This window comes from Pan troglodytes, chromosome 3, assembly GCF_028858775.2.
Source record: "Pan troglodytes isolate AG18354 chromosome 3, NHGRI_mPanTro3-v2.0_pri, whole genome shotgun sequence".
NCBI classification, from domain to species: Eukaryota; Metazoa; Chordata; class Mammalia; order Primates; family Hominidae; genus Pan; species Pan troglodytes.
The window spans coordinates 73,943,233-73,962,337 of NC_072401.2; the positions used below are offsets into that span (position 1 = coordinate 73,943,233).

The following is a 19,105-nucleotide window of genomic DNA, read 5'->3' on the forward strand; positions in this document are numbered from 1 at the left end:
ATGTCTCAGTACCATTTATTCCAAGTCTATCATTTCCCCACTGACTTGCCATGCCACACGGGTAATAGTCCATTTTTTATGGTTCTGTTTCTGGGCTCTCAGTTTCATTCCACTGGTCTATTTGTTTATCTTCGTACCAATAAAATGCTGCTTTAATTATAATTCTTGATAAGGAAACTCCTTCCAGCTTCCAAGGGGAGTATTGGCTATTAGTCTTTTGATCTTTCATATAAATTTTAGAATTAGCTTGTCAAGTCCTACAGAAACAAAACCAAACAAAGACAGTTGTGATTTTGACTGGAACTGTGCTGAATCTTTAAACTTGAAAATAACTGCCAGCTGGTGCAGTGCCTCACACCTGTAATCCTAGTGCTTTGGGAGGCTGAGGCAGAAGGCTCACTTGAACCCAGGAGTTTGAGATCAGCCTGAGAAATATAGTGAGACCCCATTCCTACAAAAAATAAAATTAGCCAGATGTGGTGGTGCACATCTGTAGTCTCAGCTGCTTGGGAGGCTGAGGTGGGAGGATCACTTGAGCCCAGGAGATAGAGGCTGCCGTGAGCTATCATCACACCACTGCACTCCAGCCTGGGTAACAGAGCTGAGAGATCCTGTCTCTCTCAAAAAAAAACAACAAACAAAACAAAACAAAACAAAAAGGGCTGCCATTTCTACTTTAGTATGTGTGTTCTTATCTGGAAACATTAAATACTTCTTCACTTATTTTGGTCTTCTTTAATATCTTTCAGTAGTTCTAATTTCTCCATAAATGTCTTATACATCTTGTATTAGCTTGGGCTGCCAAACTATTTTCTCAGTTTGGAGGCTGGAAGTCTGAGATCACGGTGCCAGCATGGTCAGGTTCTGGTGAGGGCTCTCTTCCTGGTTTGCAGACAGCTGCCTTCTCATTGTGCCCTCCCACAGCAGAGGGAGAGTGAGCCCTGCTGTCTCTTCCTCTTCTTACAAGGGCATTGAGTCTATTGGATCAGGGTTCCTACTCTTCTGACCTCATTTAAACTTAATCGTCTCCTTGAAGACCCTATCTCCAATACAGCCACATGGGGGGTTAAGGCATCAACATAAAATATTAGTAGGGCCACAATTCAGGATATAGCACATCTTTTGTTAGAGTTAGTCCTAAATACTAAACATCTTCAATATTATTATTTTTCTTTTTTTTTTTTTCAAGTGACAATATCTTGCTATGTTGCCCAGGATGGAGTACAGTGGCACAATCACAACTCACTCAAACTCTTGGGCTGGGGCAATCCTCCTGCCTCAGCTTCTCAAGTGGCTTAGATTATAGGCATGTGCCACCACAAAAAATTGTTTTTCTATGGAGACAGGGTCTCACTGTGTTGCCCAGACTAGTCTCAAATTCCTGGCCTCAATCAGTCCTCCCTCCTTGGCCTCCTAGAGTGCTGGAATTACAGGCATGAGCCACTGCACCCGGCTTACTTTACTTATTATTAAACTTTTAAGTGTTTTGTGGTATATAAACTTGCAATTAATTTTTGTATATGGATTTTGTAAGAACTTGCTTTAATACACAAGACAGCATATAATAGACCTAAAAATATTATCAAATCTCAACTTTTTTGAAAATTTATTTCACATTTATTACTAGTCACATAATCCTCAAAAATCTAAGTTCACAAATGATCATCACATGAGCCCTCTTCTCCATATACACATTTGTTAGTGTGAAAAAACAATTTTGTACAGTATTTTAGTAGTTACATGATTAGCAAGCAACAGAGAAGTAGTGAAAGCTGAAGAACTCCAAATGCATTGCTCATAGGACAACCACTCAAACACAAGCAGCTAGGCAATAAAGGAAAATTTCCCATCCAGTCATTGAGAAATGCTAAAGGCATTTTATGATGACATGAACGCTTAAGTTAGTATGCAACCTATAGGGCAAATAAAACTGCTATATAGGTTGGTAATTTTGCATTTAAATATTTGTAGTATGGTACTACCCATTTATCTAACATTTAATAATACATAAAATTTTAAGTCTGGGTTCTCAAAACAGTTGCTTGGTATTTTGGTATAGTGTCTGGTATACTCAAATGCTTCATTCAGTTATCTTTTCTTCTTTCACAAGGTTTAGTGGGACTGTGCAATGCTGGAACAATAATCCAGAATGTCCTGAATAGTGAATTCCATTGTAACACCAGATCCAGGATAACAGCGAGCTATCAAACCTTCAAAGTGCTTATACTGGCGTATAAATTCATCTTGCATGGAGTGCCACACCACCTATTATTTTAAAAAAAAGTCATTAGGCTATGAATGGAAATAATATGTAATCTAGTATGCAGAAATAATGCCAAGGCATATTCTAATAATTTGGGTAGTATAGTAGCTAAGAACATGCATTCTGAAACCAGAATCCCAGTCACTTTTACCTACAAGATTTGTGACCTTCAGTACATGACATCACTGCTCTATGCCTCAAGTTCCTCATCTATAAACCAAGATAATAATAAGACCTTCCTCATAATGCTGTGAGAATTAAATAAGAAATGTACATAAAGTGCTTCGAACTGCGTTTGATACAAGTAAGCACTCATGACATTTTAGCTATTATATACTCCAATATGCAACACAGATGTGGATATGCACAATTATGTATAGAACTAAGACTAGTGATTACATAAAATGTAATGCTTTAATTTCATTTCCTATAACATTTAAAATTTTCTTTATCTTAAATTGTTGATGTAAAACATTGCTTGATGCCTTGGAGGACAGCAAAATGACTCAGACCCATTATCTGCAATCATGTGATTCACAATCTAACAGTGGAGGCTAATATGTAGACAACTACCAAGACACAATGTGATACACACATTGACATAATGGCTTAAACAGATTACATTAATTGAAGCTTACTCTTTATCAGCACAGTACAAAGCACTTTATGAATATATTGTAGTATTAAGTCTCATGATGACCTGGTGAGGGTGGGTATTATGATCATCTTCCCTATTTGACAGCTGAGGGAATGTATTCTTCCAAGATTTTTTCTTGTAAATCCTATATCTCATAAATCCTAAATTCCTGCCAACTTAAGACCAATCGCTATTCCCTAAGCAGTGTTATGCTTTTTACTTTTCATCGTTTAGCTCATATTATTTCTTTCTAGAATGCTACTCCCTCCATCCCCACTTTGCCTGTTCAAGTACATCTGACTTTCAGAGGTTAAAACAAACAATGCAATATCCCTCAGGAAAAGTCTTCCATGATGTTGAAATCAGAATTACTCTCACTCATCTCTGGGCCTTTCAATACGGTTTATAAAGAATAATGGCTTAATTTAGGCTTTAAATCTGGCTCCACTACCCATTAGTTAAGAGAGCTTGGTCCTATTACTCCACCTCTCTAAGCTGATTTTCTTTCTTTCTTTCTTTCTTTCTTTCTTTCCTTTCTCTTCCTTTTTTTTTTTTTTTTTTTTTTTTTTTTTTTTTAATTGAGACCCGGCCTCACTCTGTTGCCTAGGCTGGAGTGCAGTGGTAGGATCATAGTTCACTGGAGCCTCAATCTCCTGGGCTCAAGTGATCCTCCTGCCTCAGCTTCCCGAGTAGCTGGGACTACAGGCACGTGCCACCATGCCCAGCTAATTTTTTTAATTTTTAGTAGAGACAAGGTCTTGCTATGTTGCCCAATACAGTGGCTACTGTACAAGAAAGGTATCGTTTCCACTTATCAAATAAGGAAACTAAGGCTCAGAGAGGTTAAGTAACTTCCCAAAGTCACACAGCTTAATCTGGAGCCAGATTATGAACCCATCTCTAATTCCAACCACTCAACCAACCAACCAACCAACCAAAGAAAAACAAACTTAATGCCTCACCATAATAAAGCAGAAATATGAAATAAGCAGAAATAGCCATATATGCTTATATAAACAGTATTCCTTTCTTCCTCACAATTCATTAATCTGGTCTATACTCTAATGGAACTCTCCTCCTGGTCTAGATCTGTAGCATTTCTAGAAAATTATTTAAAGAAAAGCAATATATGGAAGGATCTTTAAGTCAGATGGTCAAAAGAACTAAGCATACCTGAAGTAAGTTCTCTTCTTCACATAAATGTTTATCAACTTTCTTGTAGAGGTTATCTAGACCTTTCTTTACTTCCTTTCCAGGGTACTCCTTAATGACTTTACGAAGTTCTTGTTTGTTAAATGCAAGTTGGTAACTTACTTCCTCCTCCCTTATGCCCTGTGCCACGCGAGCTTCAACACCTTCAAAGAAATGCTTCAAGGAAATGAAAAGAAACAATGGCTAAGACCTGCATTTATTATTATTTACATTAAAAAAAAATCTGATTAGAAAGTAGTGTATAATCACCATGCAAAAATCAGTGTGTGAAAGTATAAACAATAAAACAATCACTTATTAACATACTTCTGAGATGAGCATTGTTAATATTGTAGAGTTCCTTGTAATCTTTTGATGCATGAATACATACAGGAGATTAAAATTTCATGTCCCACTTTACATTTAATATTGTTTTTTCCTAAATATAAATTTTAATGGCTGCATAATATTTCATACAATGACTGAACCACAATTATTATTCATTCCTCTAGTACTAGATATTTAACATCCCACTCCCCCTTCTTTTTTTGGACTTGGCAAATCTAGTGAGACTTTAGAAAATCTACTATAAATATATTTGACATAATTTTTTTTTGTATATAAGTATTTACCCACCTTACTGATTAAATTTCCAGGACTATAATTACTCTGTTGAAGAGCATAACTTTAAGTATTTGAAAGATTCTTCAGTATATATACAAACTGCTTCCTAGGAAAGCTCAACCAATTTATATTTCTGTCAACAGTGTATGAGGTTGCTACTTCACTATACCATCATAAGCATTATGACAATTTAAAACAATAGTTGCCAGAGTAAAAAAAGTTTGTCATTTTATTTTATAATTCTTTGGCTATAAATAAGGTTAACCTGCTTTCATATGTTTAGTAGTGATTCAGCCCCTTGCCCCATTTATAAATTGGGGTCTTAGTGCTTTTCTTATTGATTTTAGTAAGATCTTCTATATTAAATATACTGACTCTGTTATATTATTGTAACTATTATTCCCAGGTCTTCTTTTATATATATACTTTTATTGACTGGCATAACTGTATTTGAGCACGATACAAAGAATTAATGCTGACAAACCCCATTCCCTCTCTTTACTTTTTTCTAAAATTTTCTTAGTGATTATTTATTCATTAAATTATCATTCTTTGAGAAGTTATTCTTAGTGCTTTAAAAATTTTGTTTTTACATAAGCTCTTAATTGGTAGACAGGAAATACACTGTTTTTCAGTATATTTGCTTTAAATTTTGTCACTTGACCAACACCAGTAATTTCAACATATCATATACAGGTGGTGATAATCTTGTCTCTGTTTTCCATATCTCTTATTTATGTTTCAGGTCTTGTTGAACTGGCTAGCGCTTCAACAACAATGCTAAATAATAAAGGATCTAACAGTATTTCTGCTTTAAATTGATTTCAGAGGGAATGTCTCTAACGTTGCAGTTAAGTATCATGTAAGCTTTAGGCCTGAGATAGATCTTTTATCCAGTTAAAGGAATATTTGTCTGTTCTTAAGTTTTGTAAGGAATTAGTTCTGCATTTGATTAAATGTCTTTCAAGTATTTCTTTGAATTGTTGACAGCAGATACATATTCTTTTGTTTTGTTTTGTTTTGAGACTGAGTCTTGCTCTGTCGCCCAGGCTGGAGCACAGTGGTGTGATCTCCACTCATTGCAACCACCGCCTCCTGGGTTCAAGTGATTCTCCTGCCTCAGCCTCCCGAGTAGCTAGGACTACAGGCGCGTGCCACCACGCCCAGTTAATTTTTTTAATATTTTTAGTAAAGACGGGGTTTCACCTTGTTAGCTAGGATGGTCTCGATCTTCTGACCTCGTTATCCGCCTGCCTTGGCCTCCCAAAGTGCTGGGATTACAGGTGTGAGTCACCGCGCTATTTTACTCTAACTTCAAGTTAAGAGCTTATAAAAGATAACTATATTGTAGACAAAGTTAGTTTAAAAGGTTCATTTAAGCTTTCACTATGTTGTAAAGTTCCCTAAAATCATCATTTCTTAACTTTAATTAACAGACTTACTCTGGGAAATGACTCAAGTAAGGAAAGAAAAAGAAGGGAAAGAAAAGTAAAAGGCAATGTAGAAAGTAATTTTTGGTTTTTCTTTTATCTTAATAATATTTTTGAAATTTCCACCTAGACATTGTAAACTTGGTCATTTATAAAGTAAGAAATGGGAAAGAGTAACGGCAAAGCCTAATCTAGGTTCATCCCCCAGCTTTGTAATTTATAAGCTATTATGATGTCGGGCAAGTTTTTTTACTTTCAGTTTCTTCATTTGTGAAATGGGGATAACATTATCTTAGCTTACACATCATTGTTTATAAGAATTAAAAGAAATAATGCATAATAGAATAATATTAGTAAAATTATCATTAAAATATAGTAGATAAATAATGTATAAAAATAATGTACAGAAAGAAGAAATAAAATATATAGCATCTAGCAGTGTCTGGCACACTGGCAGCTTCAATAACTGAGTCCCCTGTGCACCAACACATGAGAAAATTTAAGATAAATGTCTGCAGGTTATTCATATGCAAACTTATGTGTATAGGTTCAAAAGTAGGAAAAATGCTGAATGAAAATATATTTACATTTAGTTTTTCAAGAGGTTGTCCTAAAGAGTAAATGACATAAGACTGAAGGTGATCTGTGTATTTTTGTTTGGCTTCTTTTTTTTCTGCTTCTAGACATGAGATTTTCAATCGAGAAAGAGTTGCAAAAATATGGTGAAAGTTTTCCATCATAACCACATCCCTGGGGGTCTTCTGGCTTTCATTTGCTACTTTCTCCACTAAAACCAAAACAGAAAAAATAAAATAACATCTCTGAGTATGACCATATTTAGCTATAAACATTTATATTATTAATTTTTTTTCATTTGTAAGTTTAAGAATTAAGCACATTTCTGGACTTAATACAATATATTGTAATGGGAGTCTTCAGATCTACCTAATCATAATAAAAAGTCATCCTAAAACAGTCCCATGTGTATATGGAAATTCAGTATATAATAAAAGTAGCTTTTCAGATCAATGGAGAAATGATGAATTATTCAAAATGTGTTAGGACAACCGGCTGGACCATTTTAATATATGAAATTTAAGTTCCTACTTTACATCTTGCAGTCAAATTCTAAATTGCTAAATTATTTAAAATGTAAAAAGCAAACAAATAAATTAATACAATCATAAGTACTAAAGAAAATATAACTAATAGAAAAATAATAATTTTGCAATAGTGTGACCTTGCTAAGAATGGCCCAAAATTTAGAAGACTGTTAAGGGGAAAGATAAATAAATTGGAGATAAAATTTGAAAATTCATGTAAAGTAAAGACACCATACACAAAATCAATGAAATGCAAAATAAAATAGTGAGATAATTTATAGCCTATCAGGTTGACAAAGAATAAAAAGATTGGTAATACCTAGTAATACCCAGCATTGGTACAGCTGTAATGCAACTGCTCATAGCACTAAACTGACATAAGCTTTCTGTATCACAATTTGGGAAAAGACTTGAGATACATAAATCCTTTGACCCAGTAATTCCATTTCTAGTAATTTACCCTAAAGAAATTATTTGACAAGTATACAAAGATACATAAACTAAAAAAATCCTAAATGTTTATTAATAGAAGATTTGGTAAATGGATAATGACATATGGATGACTATGCAATCATTAAAAATGATTATGTTTATCTATATTAACTAACTAAGAAAGATACTAAGATTATATAGAGTCCAGCAGCTTCAAAAATAGTGTGTCAGGTATGACAACACTTTTATATTAAAGAAAGCACACACACAATATGCCCATATATAGAAGAGAGGGAGAGGGAATTTAAAAGTTTGGAAGAATAAAAATTTAACATTATCTCTGTACAACAAGATTAAAAATGATCTTTACTTTCTTCTTGATTTGAAAATTCTTTTCGCTGATTTTTGGGGATAAATAGTTATTTATGCTTCAGGTCTTGTACTGGCTAGCACTTCAATAACAATGCTAAATAATAAAGGATCTAACAATATTTCTGCTTTAAATTCATTTCAGAGGGAATATCTCTACTGTTGCAGTTAAGTATCATGTAAGCTTTAGGCCTGAGATAGATTTTTTATCCAATTAAAGGAATATCTGTCTGTTCTTAAGTTTTATAAGTTTTAGTTTATAAAGATTTATAAAGAACGAATAATGAATTCATTCATTCATTTATTATTTATTTTTAAGACAGGGTCTGGCTTTGTCATCCAGGCTAGAGTGCAGTAGCATGAACAAGGCTCAATGCAGCCTTGACCTCCTGAGCTCAAATGATTCTCCTGCCTCAGCCTCCTGTGTAGCTGAAACTCAGGGACACACCACCACATCTGGCTAATTTTTTAAATTTTTTTTGTACAGACAAGGCCTCACTATGATGCCCAGGCTGGTCTTGGACTCCTGGGCTTAAGCGATCCCCCAACTGGTCCTTCCAAAGTGCTGCGATTACAGGTGTGGGCCACTGTGCCTAGCCACATTACTTTAGAATCAGATAAAGCAAAGCTACTTTGAATTTTAAAAGAAAAAATCAAGGCTGGACACGGTGGCTCATGCCTGTAATCCCAGCACTTTGGGAGGCCAAGGCGGGCAGATCACTTGAGGTCAAGAGTTTGAGACAAGTCTGGCCAACATGGTGAAACCCTGTCTCTATTAAAAATACAAAAATTAGCCAGGCGTGATGATGCCTGCCTATAATCCCAGCTACTTAGGAGGCTGAGGCAGCAGAATTGCTTGAACTCGGGAGGTGAAGGTTGCAGCGAGCCGAGATTATGCCACTGCACTCCAACCTGGGCAACAATTGGTGAGATGATTCCATTTTCTATCAATTTTTTAGCTTTTACAATTCCTGAATATATGCAATCAGATCATTTATTTAAGATGAAATGACATGTCCAGACTTTTCTGTAACTTAATTGTGGGATCTGACACAGGAAGAAAGCGAATTACAGTATTTCAGCACTAATTTCTCTTGTATTTTAGTACTAATTTCCTTGTATAGTAGATATGAAAAACTGAGGCCTAAATAAGTGAATTGATTTGCTTAAGGTTACACACACATCACAGCCCATCATCTCTAGAAGACCACTTGTTAAAATGCAAATGTAATCTGGAAGGTCATGTTTTTGTGTTTAAAAAATGATTTTCTACAAAAAATTAGCAGGGCACGGTAGGGTGCACCTGTAGTTCTAGCTACTTGGGAGGGTGAGGTAGGAGGATCGTTTGAGCCTGGGAGGTGGAGGTTGCAGTGAGCCAAGATCATGCCACCGCACTCCAGCCTGGGTGACAGAGTGAGGCCCATCTTAAAAAAAAAAAAAAAAAAGATTTTCAATTTTGCATAGTCATAAGCCCACATAAACCCTAAAATGTAAGTGGTTCATAATGAATACAAATAGGTTTTATTTTTCAAATTCAAGAAATCTTTAATGTTAGAAAACCTAAAAAAGACTATAAGATATACAAAATAATGAACCTATCTGCTCCCGATTTCTTAGTTACCAGAAATAAAAACAATAGCTATAACAATTCTTTAGAACATAACAAAAGCTTACCATTAACAAATACTCCTCTGATAAGTTTGGTGTATGCTTTATCCAGGTCTCCACGACGCTCAGCATTTTTGAAGATTGATTCTGCAAGTCCAGCAAATTCTTCAAATTCAGCAACAAATGGAAGAATTCCGACTTTACTCTTCTTTGAGATCTTTACTTCTTCCATTTGCCTTATTTGGTTACTCTAAAGTTAGGCAGAGAGCAAGGGAGATAAATAACCAAGCAACTTTAAAACTACATATAATCATAACAAAATATATAGATGGAGATATAGATATATACATAGATATCATAGAGGCAGGATATTATGTGGTACCTAGAACACTTTGGATGCTTACTAATTGAAGATGAATCAAAACAAGGATAACTAAGAAAAACTAATTCTATAGATAATAAAACCATTTTACAGTAAGTTTAAGAAAATCAAAATAATACAGATTATTTAAAACCAACTATAAGCTGGGGACGGTGGCTCATGCCTGTAATCTCAGCACTTTGGGAGGCCAAGGTGGGTGGATTGCTTGAGGCCAAGAGTTCAAGACCAGCCTGGCCATTTTCGTCTCTACAAAAAACACAAAAAAAAAATTAGCTGGGTGGGATCGTGCATGCCTGTAATCTCAGCTACTTGGGAGGCTGAGGAATGAGAATTGCTTGCACCTGGGAGGCAGAGGTTGCAGTGAGCCAAGATTGCGCCACTGCACTCCAGCCTGGGTGACAGAGCAAGACTGTCTCAAAAAATAAAATGAAACAAAACAAAATACAATCAAGGCCGTGAACTTCAAGTCTCTGTACAAAGTAAAAACAGTCAACACACATTCTACCATTTATGAAAGATGAGTACAAGGCAATTACTGATTTTAGGTTACAGGAGAGAAGATTCCAGAGCACCTATAGGATCCCTCCGGGTAACTTCTGGTTGGTGGCCACGTGGTCAAGTTTGAGAACCACAGTCATTTCCAATTTTCATCAGTCTAAAATTTCTGTCTGGATAGACAAACTCTCTATTTTCAGAGTACAGAAACAAAGAGGGAGGATAGGCATTTCCATATGGATTTGCATTATTTAATTTTCCATATATTTATTAGTCACTTAGCCTTAGTTCCACAAACTGCTTGTGCATGATATGACAAAATGCGAAAGAAATGTTTCATGCAGACAGAATCTTAGGTTCAAAACGATCCACGGATTCAATTATGGTTCCATGATTCTGAAGGGATCTAAATCTACTCAGTAGGAATGATTACACTGCCAAATACTTTTGTATTATTTCAGCTTCTACCTAACATTTCATTGTGTTGAGATTTGCGGAGTATAACTCGAAAACCATATGACACATGGATTAGAAAAATAATTATCTCTAGGCTTCTGACATTAGTATAAGAAAACCCTAAGAGTATAGTCAGTTATTTCATATTATCTGTACTAATGTTCTACTTCATCAGTATTGGTAACTGTGAGGTGAAAAACAGATGCAGTAGAAAAGGTAGTGGTAAGATTGCAGGTACTAGAACCAGACTTTCTGGGTTTGAATACAAGATCCATATTTTTTAACTGTGGACCTGGGGAAAGTAACTTCACCTCTCAAACAATCTACCTTATTGAGGGGCTGGGTTTAAGATTAGATGACATAATGTGTGCAAAGTGCCCAGACTTGTGCCTGGTACACAGTAAGCACTCATTTATAAATGCTGTCTATTGATCTTATTGACCAGTGTTCATAAATGAGAGATAAGATCTTATCAAAAATAAGACATTATTAAAATAAGATATACAGAAGGATGACAGGCAGAAGAAACCACCCTCTTCTTTAGTGGCGAACCTATGTCCTTTATATATATATATATATGCAACTTATGAGAAAATGTGGATTTATATCTTTGTCTAGATTACCTTCTCTAGTGCCATGCCTTGAGAAATGTTCATGAAGCATTTTTTAACCTGGCCTAGCCCAATTCATACATACAAGTATAAAAAATGTAATGGATAGATGGCCGGTGTCTCTTGCCTGTAATCTCAGCACTTTGGGAGGCTGAGGCGGGCAGATCACCTGAGGTTGGGAGTTTGAGATCAGCATGACCAACATGGAGAAACCCCATCTCTACTAAAAATACAAAACTAGCAGGGCGTGGTGGCGCATGCCTGCAATCCCAGCTACTCAGGAGGCTGAGGCAGGAGAATCGCTTGAACCCAGGAGGCGGAGGTTGCGGTGAGCCGAGATTGCACTGTTGCACTCCAGCCTGGGCAACAAGAACGAGACTCCATCTCAAAAAAAAAAAAAAAAAAGTAACAGATAGTAAGAAAGTTGTCAAATTTTTTTTCTATTAGGAGGAAAATGATAATTGCTCAGTTATAACAATTTATTCCTAAAATAAAATACAATTATTAAAGCTACTAAACTATTAAAATAAATTAAATAATTAAAATAATCAAATTAGTTTTCTTACTAGAATGTATTAAAAGAAGAACAATAACAATAAACCCAAATGATAGTTTCAATTGTTTCATTAAATCAATGGTGATTGACTAATAAACTGAGATGTCAGTGATTCGGTGGATTTTTTTTTTTTTTTTTTGACACAGTCTTCACTCTTGTCACCCAGGCTGGAGAGCACTGGTGCAATCTTGGCTCACTGCAACCTCCACCTCACAGGTTCAAGCAATTCTCCTGTCTCAGCCTCCCGAGTAGTTGGGATTATAGGCATGTGCTACCACGCCCGGCTAATTTTTCTATTTTTAGTAGAGATGGGGTTCCGCCATGTTCTCCAGGCTGGTCTCGAACTCCTGACCTCAGGTGATCTGCCCACCTCGGCCTTCCAAAGTGCTGGCATTACAGGTGTGAGTCACTGCATCTGGCCTCCAGTGGATCTCTTAAGCAACTGGTGCCACTGTGCCACTTCCTCCAAAACTTGCCAAGATTCACAGTGTGGAATGGAAACTAGCTGGCATAGTGCCACCGAACTAACTCTGTTCATGTAGATTGTTGCCATGCCCTGCTTCGAGGGACATAAACAACAGATTCCCCAACAGAAAGCTGGAAATCCCTCGATTTTAAATACATTTACCTATATTTTGCAATGACTAGGATGCTAAGGTATTTTTTTAAAAAAGGAAACTTACAATGCATTTGTCAAAGTTCCTTTTGACAGTCACCAAAACATTTCCCAATGTAGTACTTAGGAAAGAAGCAGGGTCCACATTTTGTGCAGTCCACACATGATGACTCATTTTGACTAACATATAAAGAGAGTTAAAGCTATCAATTTTGTCTCCTAATGCAATTAGGTTGTTCAGCTCTGGCTCAATGCAGCGAAATATTTTAATCATCATTTGGCGGATCATATCTTTCCTGTTCAGAAAACAGACAAGAAGTATAAAGTTATAACAAGCTTCAGGTGAATTCACCGTTAACTTTAATCCACTGGGTATATACAAAAGGACAAAAATACCGTAATTAAATTTCAATTAAAAATGTCTAAATAGCCGGGCGTGGTGGCTCACGCCTGTAATCCCAGCACTTTGAGAGGCCAAGGTGCGCAGGTCACCTGAGGTCAGGAGTTCAAGACCAGCTTGGCCAACATGGTAAAACCCTGTCTCTACCAAAAGTACAAAAATTAGCCAGACGTGGTGGTGCATGTCTGTAATCCCAGCTACTTGGGAGGCTGAGTAAGGAGAATCGCTTGAACCCGGGAGGTGAAGTGCAGTTGCAGTGAGCTGAGATGGCGCCATTGCATTCCAGCCTGGGCAGCAGAGGGAGACTCCATCTCAGAAAACAACAACAACAAAAAACAAATAAAAATGTCTAAATATGATTATAGTAGCTTTTGATATAAAAATATTTTACTGATGTTGGGTTTTATCATTTGAATTAGTTTTAATTTGTAAAGCTGGGTCATGAAATGTGCTTTGTGATTTCTAAGAAATACACTACAATTCAAAGGCTTCCCCCTACCAGCAAACAACAGACTGACTTCATCTTCTGTAAGTCCTGGAGCAAGGAAGAGTTGAAGAGCCATAAAATAGGACCTATTTTAAATCAGTAAAACGTTTGATAAGACAATAGACACACATGCTGGTACTGTGAGTGCTGTCAGGCTACTGAGAAACATCTAGACCCCTCAATGAGCAGCACTCCATATTTTAAAGTTTATTTTTTCCAAAATAAACAATGATAGTAACAAAGACATACTCAGATGAAACAGGCAGTGGTGTGCCACAATTATGTTGCCGTGATAATGTTCCTCCATCCAGGTCCTCTGCTTCAGCCTGCAAAAATTATTCAGGCACTTTACATAATAAAAGACCAACAATTTGACTAGTATTGATATAGCAAAAGCCTGCTCAGTCTTAAAATTCCTAGGAAAGAATACATTATGAAAAATAATCATTTTTAAAGGTAGCATTATGATAAAGCTAGCTATATAATTTAGTATGCTATTTAAGAATGTTCATGAGATACTCTTCTTAGGTTTTATCCAAGAACTTTTGTGGGGTGAGAAGTTGTATTTGTGTGTGCACCTGAGGGGAAGTAGGGAGGTACAGGAAGCTGAACGCAAGGTGTGGGAGTGGGGGCAGCTTGACAACAACCACCACAAAAATAGAAAACATCCAAACACAACTTTCAAAAGAGAATTTAAAAAATTAAGGCAATCTCATCAATTATTCTAATAAAACTTCAGCATTAAAAAAATGCTATAAAAAATTCTTACAGAGGCCAACAAATAAACAAATTTGCCACCATTACTACCATAACAATGAACACTCTAAACCATTTATCATAATCCATTTCTCATTTATTTTATGGCTGCTTTTATAAGTTGATTGTCTGTGGCATACAATTTTGAGATGATAATTTAAAAAACACTTTATTTGCACTGTTTTTAAGTTCTTCAAAATACTCAAGAAACTCTCTCATCTTATTCTCTTATATGTATGCTACCAGAAAGGCATGCTGAATAGGCACTATGATATCTACTTTACAGAAGAGGAAAGCCGGGGATCGAATAACTGGCTTAAGATCTCATGGCTAGTTAGTAACAAAGCCACAAGGAAGGCAAATCTGAGGCCTCATTTTCTTTTATTTATCATTATTGTTATTTGGTATACCAAAGTGTATACACTCTAACATCATTTTAAAACATTATATTTGTCTTGATGACTACTAAAATGTTAAACTAGCCTTTTAAATAATGTTCTTTGCAAAGTAAACTCAGACATTCCTCCCCCCACTAATTTAGAGAATATTTAGGCTTGTAATATTCTGAAATATTAAATTAGATGCCCAAACTTCATCTGTCACTGTTTTTATCATCTTGTGGTATTACAAAAATTCCTTACATCCTAAATCCTTACATCATAAAAAAATCCTTACATGATAAATTCTTTCCTTTTCTCTTCTGATAATAAAATTGTGACCACATATTAATTACGCTAATTATATTACAGATCATAAATACTATCCAAAATACACTGTGAGCCATACCATAGTTCCAGGCATACTTTGATGTTGCTGTAGTTTGAAAAATTTACTTATGAAGTCCTGTTCTGCCAGACATAGGGGCTCCAGTTCACTTAGTACCTGTTCAAAGATCTGAAGAAAACCAAAGTGATCCTATAACGAAAGAACTGCACCAAATGCTTAAAATAACACTCCACATTTAATTTTCTTTTCTGCACAGACCATGGATCCATAATCTCACTAATCTATGAATTTATAATCTCAATGGAATCCCAAAAACAAACTCTTCCAAGATCTACAGGACAATGGTATTAGCAAGGTATAACAAGGCCACAAAATAAACCTAAAATAAAACTCACAGTTATTCACTTCACATCTGGAAAGAGGAGCACAAAGATCAACTTTTAAAACTTATTTATGGCCAGGCATGATGTCTCATGCCTGTAATCCCAGCACTTTGGGAGGCCAAAGCGGGCAGATCACTTGAGCTCAGGAGTTCGAAACCAGCCTGGCCAGCATGGTGAAACCCCATCTCCACTAAAAATACAAAAATTAGCTGGGTGTGGTGGCAGGCACCTGTAATCCCAGCTACTTGGGAGGGAGGCAGAAGAACTGCTTGAACCCAGAAGGTGGAGGTTGCAGTGAGCTGAGACTGTGCCACTGCATTCCAGCCTGGGTGACAGAGCAAGACTCCATTTCAAAAACAAACAAACAAAAAAACTTATTTAATTTAGTACAGAGAAAGGCCAGCATCACAAAAGCTTTTATTTCCTCTTACTTTTTAGGTGCCCAAACAACTTAGATTTGAGATATAAGCATTTTATGATTTATAACAAATTTTAATAAAGCTTTTATGCCATTTCATTGATAATTCACATTTTACTTGTCCTTTGACTAGATTTTTTTTTTTTTTCCCCCAGATTCGATTCAGTTGGAAAGTAAGACATGGTTAATGCTTAAGAGAGCCAGAAGAACCCAAATCTTTGAACACACTTAGAGCAACCACAAACTGCTGTTAGAAAACTAATGTTAATGTTTAAGAAGTACTTGTTATTTTAGTTTACCTTATCAAATTTGGTCCTGTCGGCAACATCGAGATCAGAGGCAGACATGTTTCCCATATCCAACAGGGAAGATGACTGAGATCTGCGATTCCCTGAACTCTGAACACTGAGCTTATTTAGACTAGAAGTAGATCCAGTTAATTTCCCCGAACTTCCATGAAGACCTAAGAAATAATAAAACTTTGAAAGTTGTGATCTTCACAAATAAATGATCCAAAGTATAAAGCAGGGATAGATCTTCTATCTTCTACTGGCTTGATCTTCCAGGGCTCATATTAGTTAGTGCACAAATCTTCTATAAGGGATAGGTGGTATAGTTTCCTTATCTTCCATTAACACTGGTGTCCTAATCCTGAGCATATTGAAAAAAGAAGCGAAACTACACAGATCCATAGAATGGGACTGAAAGGGATCTTAAAGAGCATATTGTCTATAACCTGCCCATTTCATAAAGTCGCCTGGTGATATCGCTAGACTAAAGTAGATGAGGGTTTCTTTTCCATTCAAAAGGACAGGAATATGGATGAAGATCAATGAGGACCACGTTAGCATATTAGCCAGCATGACTTTGTTATACTTCAGAAGAAAACTGCTGCATCTCAATGTTACCTCCACAATAAATCAATATATTACGTTGAACCACATGAAACCGCCCATACTTGATCATTTTGCCCTACCAAAAAAAGTCAATTACATATGATTCAACTTAGTATGTTCCAAACTCTGAAACTGCTTTTCCAGTAAGTGAACTGATTATAGTCCTTTAAAAACTAAATAAAATGAACAGAAAAAACACCCTGAAAACTCGTTATATTTAAAATACAACTGAAATGTAATACATACATCACTATGGGACATCTGTGTTTAGGTAAAATTTTGGTATCCGTCATAGCCATGAGGAAAAATGAGAACATATAGCTGGCAATAGCTCACATACACCAAGGAATTAAAGGATTTGATTTTTAGAAGAAAATGTGATATTTTTATTCAGAATTAAACATAAACAATAACTAATATATTTTAAAAACATCCTTCCTGAATATCTCTCAGTTAACTTGTACTATTTGCTAATGGTCAGAAAAGACAAATGAAGACAGAACAGGTACAATTAAAGATAAACTTTGGCTTCATTATGTAAAATCCGACCATATCTATACAAGATTTTTTATAGTTTCTAAACAGCCTGAAAATAGAAGTATAATGGTTAAGTCTTTTCACAAATTTCTGACACAATGTTCTACTACTCGTCAAGTAATTTTAACTATATCATATATTTCTTGGATACAGCCATATCACTACCATCATGTTGGCTTTCTTTCACCAATACCTGGCAATTCGGAGCAATCAAAATTTTTGGTGTTACCTTTTTTCAAGACAACTAATTTCTAGACATTAAACAAACATGCATTGAGAATACCTACTAATACACTAAGCATACTCACTCTCTGTTTCCTGTTTGACAGCACTTTCTTTTCGAGGCAGTGTAGCTGTGATGGATTAGGTTGCAAGCATCAAAGACAAAGACAAGTTAATAAACTGCAATTTGCACAAACCATGCACAAGAGGAAGTTAAAGCTCTAGTTTAAAAGACACATGCAAAGAACCATGAGCATCAAGTAACAAGAAGTGCAAACACATGTTTAGTTGGTCACCTACTGTTTGAGAAATTATATGAGAGAAAAAAACTTTACTTTTAATGTATTGTTTTTACTCAAATATTCAGGTAGAAATATCTACGTGTAACCCCCCTACACTTTAAAATGTTTTTTTTTTTAAGTTTATGAAGCTGGTACACTTAAATTTAAAAGACTAAATTTGCAAGTTTGGGTTTCCTGAGAAAATATAATTCAAGTAAATAAAGTGGCAATTTATTAGAATGCAGCTGCAGATTTAGATGTCAACAATCTTGTATTCCCTGAAAACTCCTGAAAGGATTCTCCACTGACTAAATAATTTTATACTATATCCAACAAAAAATTATATGAGTGGGGCTTTAAAACCACTGAAAAAACTAATTATCAAGCTGAATTACTTAATCACTGGCTTTGTGAGTGCTCAGAATGAAAGATACATATCATAACACTAACAATCAGATGTATGAATAAAAGGGTAAAGTTTAGGGAACAGATGTAATATAAGAATTTGAACTCTTTTTAGGTCATTAGGCATTTCTTTTATCTAAAACTTCTCTCTCTATAATATCTATTAGATCAATATGAGAGCTAATTTTGCAAAACAGTCTATACTCAAATTAGAAGTTGATGTGAAAGGTGAAGAAAGATCATAGGATGAAACAGAATGTTAAAGAATAAAACTAAAACCTAAAAATATCTTTAAAACAGCAAAAAGATGTGTCAACTGACATTATCCCTGCCAAGCTTCAAGGCAAAAATCTTGTCACATCAGTGACTGGTATATCTTCATCAGTGACAGGTATATCTTTCTAGCCTTGGCTACCTGAAGCTCAAGGGAATATGAAAAAACAAGGCTGGACATTAAAGTGGTAAACAGGGATCACGCTGGAGCTACTAGCTAGCCAATCTGAACAGTACTTTCTGGTGCCTTAAGGTGTCACTATGCTATGTTCAGCAGTGCCAGAGCAAAATCTAATTCTTTATATGGTTTCTTTTTTTTTTTTTTTTTTTTGAGACAGGATCTCATTAGGTTGACAAGGCTGGACCTGAACTCCTGGGCTCAAGTGATCCTCCTACCTCAGCCTCCCATATAGCTGAGATTATAGATGTGGATCACCATGCCTGACTAGTTTTCTTTCTTTAGTAGTCAATAAGGAATACAGACTTAGTAGTAGTGCCTATTAATTATAATTTGAGGTTCATAAAACAGCCTATATCCCTTATCAGCA

The 19,105-nt window shown here is 35.7% G+C and overlaps 1 protein-coding gene across 25 annotated transcripts in view; it reads right to left on the bottom strand.

The window, feature by feature from the left end:
- Positions 1 to 1,594: 1,594 nt before the first annotated feature.
- EXOC1 (exocyst complex component 1) overlaps positions 1,595 to 19,105 on the bottom strand; it is a 51,544-nt gene continuing 34,033 nt past the window's right edge. For 10 of the 25 annotated variants that reach the window (XM_001142585.8, XM_009447869.5, XM_009447872.5 and 7 more), the window contains 9 exons: positions 17,685 to 17,729; positions 16,243 to 16,406; positions 15,203 to 15,310; positions 13,910 to 13,986; positions 12,841 to 13,069; positions 9,724 to 9,907; positions 6,733 to 6,932; positions 4,074 to 4,268; positions 1,595 to 2,265 (listed from right to left, as the gene is read on the bottom strand). In XM_001142585.8, the coding sequence (XP_001142585.1) occupies positions 2,113 to 2,265; positions 4,074 to 4,268; positions 6,733 to 6,932; positions 9,724 to 9,907; positions 12,841 to 13,069; positions 13,910 to 13,986; positions 15,203 to 15,310; positions 16,243 to 16,406; positions 17,685 to 17,729 (1,355 nt within the window). In that variant the 3' untranslated portion in view covers positions 1,595 to 2,112. Of the gene's footprint in view, positions 2,266 to 4,073; positions 4,269 to 6,732; positions 6,933 to 9,723; positions 9,908 to 12,840; positions 13,070 to 13,909; positions 13,987 to 15,202; positions 15,311 to 16,242; positions 16,407 to 17,684; positions 17,730 to 19,105 lie in introns of those variants that run through there. The other 15 variants (XM_526621.9, XM_054683120.2, XM_054683116.2 and 12 more) reach the window with 4 other exon arrangements.